This window comes from Anas platyrhynchos, chromosome 2 (assembly GCF_047663525.1).
Source record: "Anas platyrhynchos isolate ZD024472 breed Pekin duck chromosome 2, IASCAAS_PekinDuck_T2T, whole genome shotgun sequence".
Taxonomy (NCBI): Eukaryota; Metazoa; Chordata; class Aves; order Anseriformes; family Anatidae; genus Anas; species Anas platyrhynchos.
Window position 1 is genome coordinate 44,652,140 of NC_092588.1, and position 12,083 is coordinate 44,664,222.

The 12,083-nt window shown below is 38.2% G+C and overlaps 1 protein-coding gene across 1 annotated transcript; it reads left to right on the top strand.

The window, feature by feature from the left end:
- Nucleotides 1-1,945: 1,945 nt before the first annotated feature.
- On the top strand, nucleotides 1,946-5,873 carry RNF125 (ring finger protein 125). The gene is given in 3 exon segments (XM_038173674.1): nucleotides 1,946-2,040; nucleotides 3,345-3,498; nucleotides 5,754-5,873. Coding segments are annotated over 3 exon segments (369 nt in total).
- Nucleotides 5,874-12,083: the final 6,210 nt, after the last annotated feature.

Below are 12,083 nucleotides of genomic sequence, written 5' to 3' on the forward strand. Positions count from 1 at the left end.
ACTTCAAGTGTCCTGCCCATATCAGGAGACTAATCACGCAGTCATATGCAGGTAGTAAAAGGATGAGCCATCTCTCCTTGGCACCACCGCTGCTCTGGGTGGTGCTGAGCTGGGGCTATGGAGCTCTTGCTCTGTGCTTGGACATCAGCAGGGCAGGCCGGGGTGCAGCGGGCACAACATCAGCCCTGCAGCCTCCAGCCCACCCTGGGTGTCCCCATCCCAGCCCCAGACATCTCCAGCCTGGCTTGGGTGAGGCAGATTTTCTCTGAGGTAACAGGGCCATTTGGGGTCAGTGGTAGGGAAATGGTTTGGAGTGCAGACACCTGGACTGGATAGAGAGGCCTGAGGAAAAAAAATAAATAAATAATGGAGGGAGATGGGGAAAAACCTACTTTGAATTGACCAGGTAATTGTTGTCATAGGTAATTTCCAGATATGTAAGGGTAATAACACTGCACGCTTGCCTATGAGGACAGAGTACAGGTAAGCAGCTCTGGATTCATTTAACATTGAATTACATTGAGCAAGTTGTGTTTGCTTCTCCGCTGACTGCAGAGAGAAGGTGCACCCACGCATTTTTCCTGTTAAATACCAAGAAATAAGTCTAGATTCATCCAGATAAGTGTTATTTGCTTAAGGTCTTCCCTCCATTCAGCATTGGTGAGGCCACACCTGGAGTGTGTGGAGGTCCAGTTCTGGGCTCCCCAGTACAAGAGAGACATGGAGCCACTGGGGTGAGTCCAGTGAAGGGCCATGAAGATGAGGTAGGCACTGGAGCACCCCTCCTATGAGGACAGGCTGAGAGCTGAGACTGTCCAGCCTGCAGAAATGTTGGGCTGGGGATCTCATCAATGTCTATAAATACCTGAAGGGAGGCTGCAAAGGGGATGGAGCCAGGCTCTTGTCAGCAGAATCATCTGCTACTGACTCCCTTTACAGTCGTGGCCTCTGACACAAACATCTTTCTGGTGATAATAGTCAGAAGTTAGGCTCAAGCCAGTGTTTAGGAATAATTTCCAAAAACTGTAACAGGCATCCTACTGTGTTCCTGTGCCCCTTCTTGGTTTCCAGGGCCACTTGTTTGTGCCAGAAATTACAGGCAACTTTGCAGAGTTCCTTCTATATAGAAATGCAGCTTAAGAAACAGCACCTTTTCCACTATTCATCTGGGAAGGCTTGCTTTTACTATTTATTCCAGCCACAGCTCCTGGAAAATTATGTGCTTCTGGGCTGTGACATGCACACATCTGTATGCCTAAAAATGCAGCTATTTACAACACCCTCAGTATCTTCAAGAACTAGTAGTGTATTAGCTTTTATTGGATTTGAGAAGTGTCCATGCAGCCTCTAATAGAGCCTTGATTCAGTTATTTGGAGGCCATACAGAAGGAGAAAAAGTGGGGCTTTATAGTTCAGGGAAAATATCCTGAGAGGCTCAGTTTTTTTCTTCCTGAACTGTTTTTTGTTTTTTTTTTTTTTTTTTTTTTTTTTTGTATTATTATTATTTATTTATTTATTACCTCTAGGTATGCAATGAGCAAATACAGAAGAGAGATACACTGGGTTAAGGGTGGAAAATTTTTCATTGGTGGTCCTGAAATTCATTCTAATTGTTTTTACAGTCAATAGAACAAATCACTGACCAATAACAAAAGACTATGTGTGTATAGTACATGGATGCAAGTGTTCTTTCATCTTTCCTTGTATCCTTTACATTACCTTTTTTTTTTTTTTTTTGTGTTTTAGGGGGAGGGTGAACAAATTGACAAGGGTAATCTGATTTTGTTTTGTGACATTAAATGGGGAAAGCCCTCAGACAGCATGAGTGAACCTTGTACAGGGTATTTAGAGAAGACTATTTCATTTGGCGGAAAACAAGGAAACCTTTTCAACCCTGTCTAAAGTACAGGACTAATCCAAGTTAAAACCTGCCCATGGGCAAACCATGTATAACAATTCAGTTTATCCTTGGACAGAGAGCATGTTGGGTCTTGGCTGTACTCTCTTTGCACTTTGTGTAATCATTTATACTCCTGCGAGGTAATTGCAAAATACCACCTTCTGTCTGACTTGGGATTTGACAGGGCTCCATGGAGCTATTTGAAGAAGGCTTCCAAAGAAGAGATCACATCTGGAATCCTCCTGGAGGTGGATCACAGGCTGTTAGACATGTTAGAAATGCTGTTGTAGACTTCACTGGCAGACGAGCTTTGGAAAGCTGTTTTATAGTGGCTTTAGGTTTTGCCTCAGCTTCCAGCTTCACTTCTCTGCTGGAGTGGCTGTCTACACAGCAGGGCTGGCAGGAGGAAGGCAGACTTGTGACTGTGCAGCTCTAGTGCAAAGATCAGCATTTTAGCTTTAACTGCGAAAGCAAGTGGACTTGCACTAAAACACCAAACTGAGTAGGAGTATCTGAGAGAGAAGCACTTGAAACCTTTTGCTGCTTTAGAAGGTGGGGAGAGGTGACAGAAGGTGGATGATCTTCAGCACAGGGGCAGCACAGGCAGGTGGGAGTGGCGGCATCTTAAATTGACTCAACATGACCACTGGTACTGGCTAGTTTGTGTACATGGCAAATGGGCACATTGATTTATGGCTTTAGGTGGCTGCCTTCTGAAAGCTATTGCATTTAAATCTTCAAGCAGAACTACCTAAACCGGAGATGCTCCTGCTTTTTACTTTCTAACCTGGTTCTGTGCAATGCCAACATCTTACTGGAGCACACGTGAAGAATTATCGCAGAGGTATAAGGACTTCTGCCACCACCCTGCTCATCTGTTCGTCGATCCCACACTCATCCAGGTTGAACAATGTACTCGCTGCTGATTGCAGTCTGACATAATAGCATCTTCTAGCTCTACCAAAGCCAGGGCGGCTGGCAGTCAGTGTGCATGCTTGCCTTTGTCTTTCCATGCAGCCCCAGGCTGCGACAGTCCCTGAGACCCCTCTGATGCCTATCTTGACTTGATACAAATCACCTTGACAATTACTGCAAGAATTGTCTCCTGTCCCATTAGCACTGGGGCTCTCCAATGGTGCTCAGATAGTGAAAAGCAGTAATGTCTTAAATCTCTACAGGAAGACTTGCCAAAGCTCATCTGTCATGTCCATAACTTACAAAAAGCTTTCTAAAAGCAGCTGCAGTAACCAGTTCCACAGCTGCTGCAGGAACAATACCTGGAGTCTTCTTAACAGCATTTCATAAGAAGAACAAATATCCTGTAATGTTACACTGGAATTGTCATTATGTGGTGAAAAATTTTGATTTGTTTTTATATATACTCAATGATTTGAAGCGTGTTTTGGGGTGACTATAACGTTTGGTTTTGTTTCTTTCTATATAGATTCTGTCACTCCTTTATTTCTGTAAGTTTAAAGAATAATGCATGGACATGCCCTTACTGCCATGTTTAATATCCTTCTGAAAAATTTCCAGCTCCTGATAGTGCCAAGAAAATGAAGAAAATATACCAAAATTGCTCCCAATGTCAAACACAGGTTTGCAACCTTGAACTAATTACTAAATAATTCCAGAGATTTACCCATGCACAAGAACCAAACATTATTATGACTCCTTTTAAAGCAAGTCTAAACAGAGAATCTCCACCAGCATGATGACGGAAGAATAAATGTTGTGATTTTTGCTAGACTTACCAAGATCCTTATCTAAAAGTGCTCTAAAGCATACCGCCAATGCCACTGCAAATATTAAGCTCAAGCCTAAGCTTACAGGAAATGAATCTTCTTGACTTCATTAGCTTGGCTGGAGAAAGGGCAAATGGCTTTTTTTAATACTTCAATTGCCCAATTGTAAAAATCCTGAATCTGCTAAAATTGTGAATCTGCTAAAATTGTGAATCTGCTAAAATTGGGAATAATGATATAGAATGTTGTGATTATTTTTTAATTTATTATTTTTATTCCCACCTTTCTGTAAAGCTACCTACACTGAGCCTTTTCTCTTAAGGCCTGTGAAACTTCATTTACTCATGCAAACAAAGTTGAAAATGCTGCTCTTTGAACTGGAAAATAACAGGTTCATCAAAATGAGGTGCAGACCAGAAATGTAAAGATGACTTTGTGGTGGAGGACAGGGCATACATCAATAGGAAAAACAGTTAACTGAGATTTAATTCACACTCTTATTTTTATGCCTGGGCTCTTTTGTGGGAGGAGATTGTGCAGCTTACATCTTACTTCCTCTTTTTTTTTTTTTCTCTGACTGGATTCATGTCTGGCTTTTATCATTTCCTTTGTCTTGCTAACTGCGAAACAATACCCTTCAATCTTTCTCATCTGTCAGCAGCAGTGTGAAAATAATGCAAAACGTAAACCAGCAAGTAAACATGTGAACTTCAGGAAGACTGCTATTTCTAGGGTTGTGGGGAATAACAGAGAGCATAAGGAGAGCAGCAAAAATGTGGAGTTTGTTTGTTTGTTTGTTTTGTTATTAACACTGTTGGTTCTTTACCATGGATTTTGTAACAGGGAAAGATTTGTTTAAAACTAAGAATGAAATGCATGAACTCCAATACCTTGATATCAACAGTAGTTAAATATTGACTTTGCTTTCAATGCTTTAAAAATCAGGTTTGGCAGAACCACACAAATGTAACAGGGGGGTTAGGAAGTGCTGAGCCCTGTATCGCTTAGCTGAGCTTCTCTGTACTTGGTAGAGTTTGAGCACTGCTTTTCACTGGTCAGTGGTAGAGTGTAACAAGTGACCTGAGTATGGATATTCGCAGTGGTTCATAATCTTTATTATGGCTGCAGATAGTGTTGGCTGTATTTCTTGTGTAAAGCCAACAGTGAGGCCACTAAGGTACGTTGAAATGGAGAGTGCATTTAATAGCATCAAGGTACCTCTGCGTATTGTTTCTGATATTTGGCAGACTACCCTTGGCAAATGCTCATGTGTTGTCTCAGACATATCAGCACAGGGACTGCTGTTTTGGTATAAACCTAATTTCATTTGCAGTTTCCGCGTGGAGAATGGAAACTGCAATTAAGTGACTGAGGCAAGAGCATGTTTCATTCTGCTGCATCTGGAGTCAGAATGATTATCCGTAGTGAGGAGATGGCACAAGCATGTGGGTCAGGGTTATTTGAAACTTCTTCATCGAGATTCAGCAAGGCCATTCATTAATGTTTAAAGGTTATAAATATAGAATAACAATATTATACTTAATATTTATTATCTCAGCAAGGTGAGTATGCATAATTTCATATTGTTTCTCTTCATGGGAAATACCTCATGACTGTGTTTCAAAGATTTGTTATATAGAGGTTCTGAGTTAAAGGAAACAGGAGAGCTTATAGCAGCAGCAATAAAAAACTTCACTGAGGTCAGAACTGGGCTTTTGCTTTGGAAAACTTTTGGTTTTAACGGAGTTGGTCTAGATTTTCACCATTAAAAACAGAGGAAGATGTGAAACGGGAGCTCTCAGCAAGCTAGAAAGGTATCCCTACTGCCTCCCAAATTTCATTCCAAAATATTAAGGGCCAACGTAAGGAACAAATAAAATCACCACAAACTAAAAATTATTTCTGTCTAACTCCCTTTAGCCTCTTAAGCTGAATGCTATTATTAGAAAATATATTTGAATAACACTGAACCAATAGCATAATGCTTGAGGAATTGCAGTAGTAGAAGGAAATGAATATTCTTCCCTAGGTACAGCCACAATAATGCTTTGAACCAAAAAAACATTCAGAGCAATGCATGAATAGCACATGGTACAAAACTTAACAAGCTGCTGCTTCTCATTTCTTTGGTATGTCTGAGTAAAATTAGAGTTCATTGGAGAACTTGTGAACAATGTATAGAAAAATATGGACCTGTACAGGAGCTTGGAGATGCTGTAACAAGATGAAGACATTGCAAAAGTGCTTTTGAGTTTATTATCCCATATAGTAAAGTCAAACTGGCAGAAGAATTCTCTATTTTTTTATTTATTTTAATTTTTATTAGAACTTATTTGTGTTTTGTAGAATTCAAGATGAACTACTAGTATTTTAAAATCATAATATTTAAATGGTATTTAAAATGGATGTTATTTCTAACATATGATCCCAAAACAATACATTTTGTTTGCGGTTGTTACGTTTTTTTTCATAGAACTTAGGTGTGACCTGTTTTGTAGAAACAACCGTGTTTTGGCAAGTCAGTAGCCTTTTGTTATTTTTCTTGGGAAAAAATAGGCTTGCTTTCAAAATGTCCTTGAAAATGTTAGTTATTTCCAGAGTGAATAAGACATTAATAACGTAAATGCAATTGGTTCACTTCTAATAATCCGTTCCTCAGAAGTAGTTTTCAAGTATAACCACTGTTAGTAAGCAAATACTGAGAGATTGGTGGAATTCCCTATAGAAGACTGACAGCTTTTCTTATTTACATATTTATAGCATACATTTTTATAAAACGTATGTATATATATTTATATACACACATGTATGTCGAAAGTTCAGATTTTTTGTCCCATTCATTCTCTTTCAGGGTAAGACCTGTTAGAGCAGGTCAGACATGTAATAATCCTAGAGTGATTGAGTGATTGAGGTCTTGAAGTTCAAAGGGCTTTAGTTTTGTCTATTATATATTTGGAGCAATTTTGACATCATCATTAAACTGTTTTTCTGATTTATAGAATTCAAAGTCCTTATATTTTTTTGTTATTTGAATTCTTAAATGATACTTTATTTAGGTTGCTAGCTAAGAAAACATATCTGCTCTTCAGTTACTGCTCTTTTGATACTCAGAAAATCTTGAGGTTTAATCCACACACATTTTGCAATTTCAGTAACCTGAAAACAGTGCCTCCACCAAGAAACAGAATCATATTTTTTACAGAAAATGACATAGAAATCCTCTGAGAGGAAGTGTTGATGCTTAATATGGGCTCCTGGGAATTGGTAGTTTGGTCACACGTGCTCCGAGTGTATCACAGCAATTAAATGATGCATTTGTCAAATGTCTATAGTTGTAGTATTCAGTATTTTCACCCATTCTTTACTAATGTCATGGTTCAGAATGCTTTTTTGGATCAACATCCTGATATGCTGGCACAATGTACATTAGCAAAGTTGACCTTTAGCCAACATAGCATACGTCACACCTAGCTACACGTCATACACCCATGCTACATTTTAGCGATGGCAAAAGAAATGTATAATGATATCTTGCCAAAGAAGTCTAAACACATTTGTTATTACTTGTACTACTAAAAATGTATCTTGTATCTGCTGCCACTAACACTATCCTACCTCTTATTTCCAGATATTCTTGTCCTTTATGTCAGTGTGACACAGATGAGGATGATCTAATGGATCTTTATCTCACTGCACATCAGAAAGGAGAGCAGTGGTAATGTGCATATGTAGATATTTTACTGTATTCACATGCTAGACTGATTAATTCTAGCAACCATTACTGATAGGAGAAAATAGACAAGCATAAATATATTAATTACTTAATCCTTTTACACAGTGCAGGAAAACCACACCTATCTTTTCCCTTTCCCCTGCTGTCACAGACAAGCGTGGATGCACATAATATTTAAAATATTTACTTACAGCCAATACAATGAGTATTATTAGCTACAGTGACTTGTGTGCTTTAAAATCACGTGTGTGCTATTTCTCTCTAGTGACCTAACTCAGTTTCCTGTGCAGCATTTGCTGTGCATGCTAATCTGGGTTTTGGGGTTATAATTTGAGAACTGCTTATGTATGGAGTATTTCATAGTTGTTTTTTTTTGTTTGTTTGTTTGTTTTTTAAAGGTTGAGATAGCTTCACATAAATAGCTTAATTCTGAATGTTTATGAAGGCTGAAAGGTCTTACTGTGACTGTCTTTGTAGGATTGAGGCCAACTGAGAGTACAGACTCATTTCAACAAGCATGGGGGTTATTTTTTACTAATTTATTATTGGGATGATAAACAAATGGATGATAAACAAATGGATAAACAAATGGTTTGGGTGACAAACAAATGTTGTTTGGTATAAAACAAAAGCATTTGCATGTCTAATCTCTTGTTAGCTAGAGGAAGTAAATACATTAGCCATAAAATGTAGAGAACAGCAATCCCTGGGATGTCTGGAGGCACAAATTACACAGCTGAGTTTAGCATAATTGATGTTGACCTGAAAGTGCATTGTCCCTAGCAGTATTCACGTTGCTCAGAGAATGCCATTTGGCCATAACAGACCCACTTATTTTACATTTGTGTTTTTTAAACAGTGACATGTTCTTTTGTAAGAACTCCAAGATGGAAATTGAATACTTCCTTCCATTTATTTAGAGTGTTGTCCAATTTATTGTTTAACACCTGGGACAGATCCAAGTAATTTAAGCAGAAATTTTATAAGGCATCTTCAACCAAAATATATATTCCATTATGAAGGCTACATAGTGAGTCTTCGTATTTTGAAGCTACTGGGCTTCATTTCTGTATGTATATCTTATCTTTTGCAAACAAGAGGTCATGAAAAGTACTGAGCAGATAACTGCACCATGAAGTCAAAAAGTGTGGCAGATGCTTACAGAGATAGCATAGTCAGGTACTCACAGATACCAAGATACGGTTTCTGTCCTCTGTTCTGTTGTTGCCTAATGGTGTGGCAAGGCAAAGGTTCTTGATTATCTCATTTCTTAAACAAGTACGAATATTACTTGTGTTTATAAAGTATTTGGAGATCCTCAAATGAAGCCCTACATAGTTGAAATGAAACTTGTTTAAACAATCCATTTGTATTCTGTAAGAACCAAACATGACACAGTTGTACTTGAATTAAGAAAGGAGTTTCAGCTGTTGGCTGCACGGGCTGTAAGATAGAAAATGCATCACAACCATTAACATGCTCTTAAAATTTCTCAAGAATATTAGTTAATGCTTCCCTATATTTGTGTTTGATACTCATGTAAACAAAATGCCAAAGGAAGAGATAAATATTTTATTTTAAAATGAGGCAAAAGCATTAAATAAAATGATGTCCAAGTGGAGGGCAGAAGTGAAGAACCGTTTTAAAACTTTTAACCTATAATTAAAGCACATAACAGAAGCAGAACTATGTATGATAGCATTTTAATGATAGCTCGCATGACTTGAGTATTTATTTATATACACAATAATATAACATGCATCACCAAATTGGACTCTAACAAATAGCGTTAGCATTGTTTGCTTTTGCAGAATCACTTAATCCATGTGTTTCTGCAGTTGACATTCTCATTTATTTCAAGTTGCATAATGATTTGTCTTGCTCTGTGTTGCATTGCTTACGCCTACAGAGCAGAAAGTTAGACAGTAAACTTTGAACATGAATGTAAACCCATTGACACCAGTATTTTGTTGACTGGTAACCCAAACAGTCAAAATGAAATATGTTAAAACATTAATTAGGAGTATCTTTCAATATGATATCCCTTTATTCTTTATTTCTAAACAATGTCAGAGTAGTTCTTTTTGAAAGTGTGCTGGATGGGTCATTCTCAGAATATGTGTGTGTCAATACTCTAAGCAGCACATAAAGAGTACTGAATAGCAGTGGAAGAACATGTTCTGTAGATAAAAATGGAAAATAACATTTATCCTTTTGCAATTAATGGTGTGTTAGCAACTTGCTTAGACCTAAAAATGTTGGTTTTCTTTTTTCCTTAAACATTGTTTTGTCTCTAAATCGATTTCTTAAATTAAATTTCAATTTTGTAAAAAAAAAAATAAAAAAATCTGTAAGGATAAAAAGAAATATTGTCAGCTTCTTTACAGAAAACAAATGGTTATGAACTCATTGATAGTCCAATATACAGATACACTGGCTTTTACAGTGACCTCACCTATCTATTTGCAACACCATTCAAGGAGCAGGCTGGTCTTTTGGATATTGATGGTGACAATGCAATGCTGGAGGTAGATGACAAACAACAGCTTTTCAGATGCTATAGCACTAAACAAAGCAGAAAAAAAAAAAGTATCAGGCATACTACCTACTGTCAAGAACAGCATTGCTGACCCTGTAAGCATGTACACGAGTTTCCATTTCCAGCATATGAAAGATAAGGCTCACAACTTGCAAGGTAAGTAAGTGAAAAACATCTTGAAAGAATAGCAAGAAGTGAATATTTGATTAGAAAATAGAAATCCATTCAAGATATTGACAGGGCAATAAGACTATAAGATTAATAACACTCTTTTTATATGTGCACTTTAACATAGTATCTTTCACAGATGCAGTTGACCTGTAAGACATTAAAATTCATGTTCACACACAGAAGCATGTATAGTGATTAAAGTAGCTCAATGGTAATATGTTAACAAGGAAAAGCCTGGCAGGCTTTAGGTCCTTGCAAGTTCTTCTTGAAATCAGAAAGGGACTCTTTCTGGGCAGAGAAAGATTCAACATTTCATGAGTTTGAGAAATTTATTTCCCTTTCCCTTTGAGAACTGTCCTTGGGTGTGAAAACTTCCCAGTCAGAAAGATGGACAGTGCTGCTCCAAAGCACGAACATTGTGGGAACCAAAAAAAAAGTCTGTTCTAGAAGCAAAGTAGTCAGATTGATTGGTATATAAATTATTGGACTTATAGCTTCTACACATCGAAAAAAAATGTATGGAGAATTATGTATGGAGAATTCTTTGTATGTAGGAATTAAGTTCCCTCTGGAGGAATGTTCTTTTTAATTTTGTCAGAGGCTGCAAGCATTCTTTGTAGGTAGTAATACAGAGACAGCTGGCAAAAGAAAAGGATTTGCACATGGCACCTCCTGATCACTGTGCAGCTACACAGTTTTCTCTTTCCCCTCCTGCTTATATGTCTTGTCTCTGACAGCTCCCACAGAACTCCAGATAGCTGCCCTTTTCATACTGACAAGGAGATGCACTGTTGCAGCAGCAACATTGCCAGGAAAGCAAAGAAAATAATAGTTACACAAAGCAACATCTATACAAAAAGTAGTTGTACAAAGTTGTAAAACAGCTGTGCAAAGGTGGTTTAAAACATACCTTTTCAGTGAGAGTTGCCCCCAGCAAACTGCAAAATTTTATGAGCAATTCTATAAGTTTTCACTGTCAAAATTTCATTTCACAAACACACTTTATCTTGAGGAATAAAAAGTTGGCAGGATCATTGATTTCATTTAATCTAAAAATTCTGATTTAAAATGCTTTCCTTCAAATAAATGTGTTTCATAAACTTCAGCTGCCTGATTTCTTTTTACATGTTGTCTACGTCAATGGCAAAAACTACGTAAGATTTACAAGGCTGGTGCCATGCTATATATCGCTCCGTGGCATACTAGTTGTCTACTCCAAGGTCACAGCTTTATTAAAGGATCGAGATTTACAATAATGTTAGCAGCAGCATGAATGCCTTCGGACACGTCTTCCTGTAGTTTACTTCTCTGAGGTCACCAGCACAATTTCTCCCCCTGCCAAAAGCTACTGATCAATAAATACTGCGGTCTCCTGAACAAAGTTCAAATGGACCTATCATGTTCCTTTAGTAATAAATCTTTGCTTTTGTTTAACACCTGCCTTCAGAGAACGTAACCCTCTTTACCTGTGGTAATTAATTTACCTTCACATCAGACTTATTTGGTGATTAAAAGCTGTTCCCCTTTTACAGATTGAGGAATTGAGGCCTGATGACATGCTTACCTGAAGTCCTACAGGGAAACCAAAAAGGCTGGGAGGCCCATGGCTGTGTGGAAGCCTCACCTGCTGAGGCTGAAGGCCATGCTACCTCCCTCCCAGCAAATAACACAGGGCAGCTCTGTAGTGCCTAAACTGGGCCTTCTGTAACTCTTCCTGTTTAATGTAGCTTCATGGCATGAGTAAGGCATATCTGAATTTGTCTATACAGCTGTGTACAGCCCGAACAGGTGCACAGAGACACATAAAAAAATGTTCTGCAGGCTCTTTACCACTCAAGGTGTAGTTGGGTGTCTTCTTCTGGCTGTTCTTACACTACCGAAGAGGTCACTGCCACCAACTACTGTTTCCTCTGGTTCCCTCTTTCCTCTCCAAGCCATGGGCCCAGATGAGAACAGGGGCATTGCCTCTTACTGCTGATGACCAAAAGATACAAC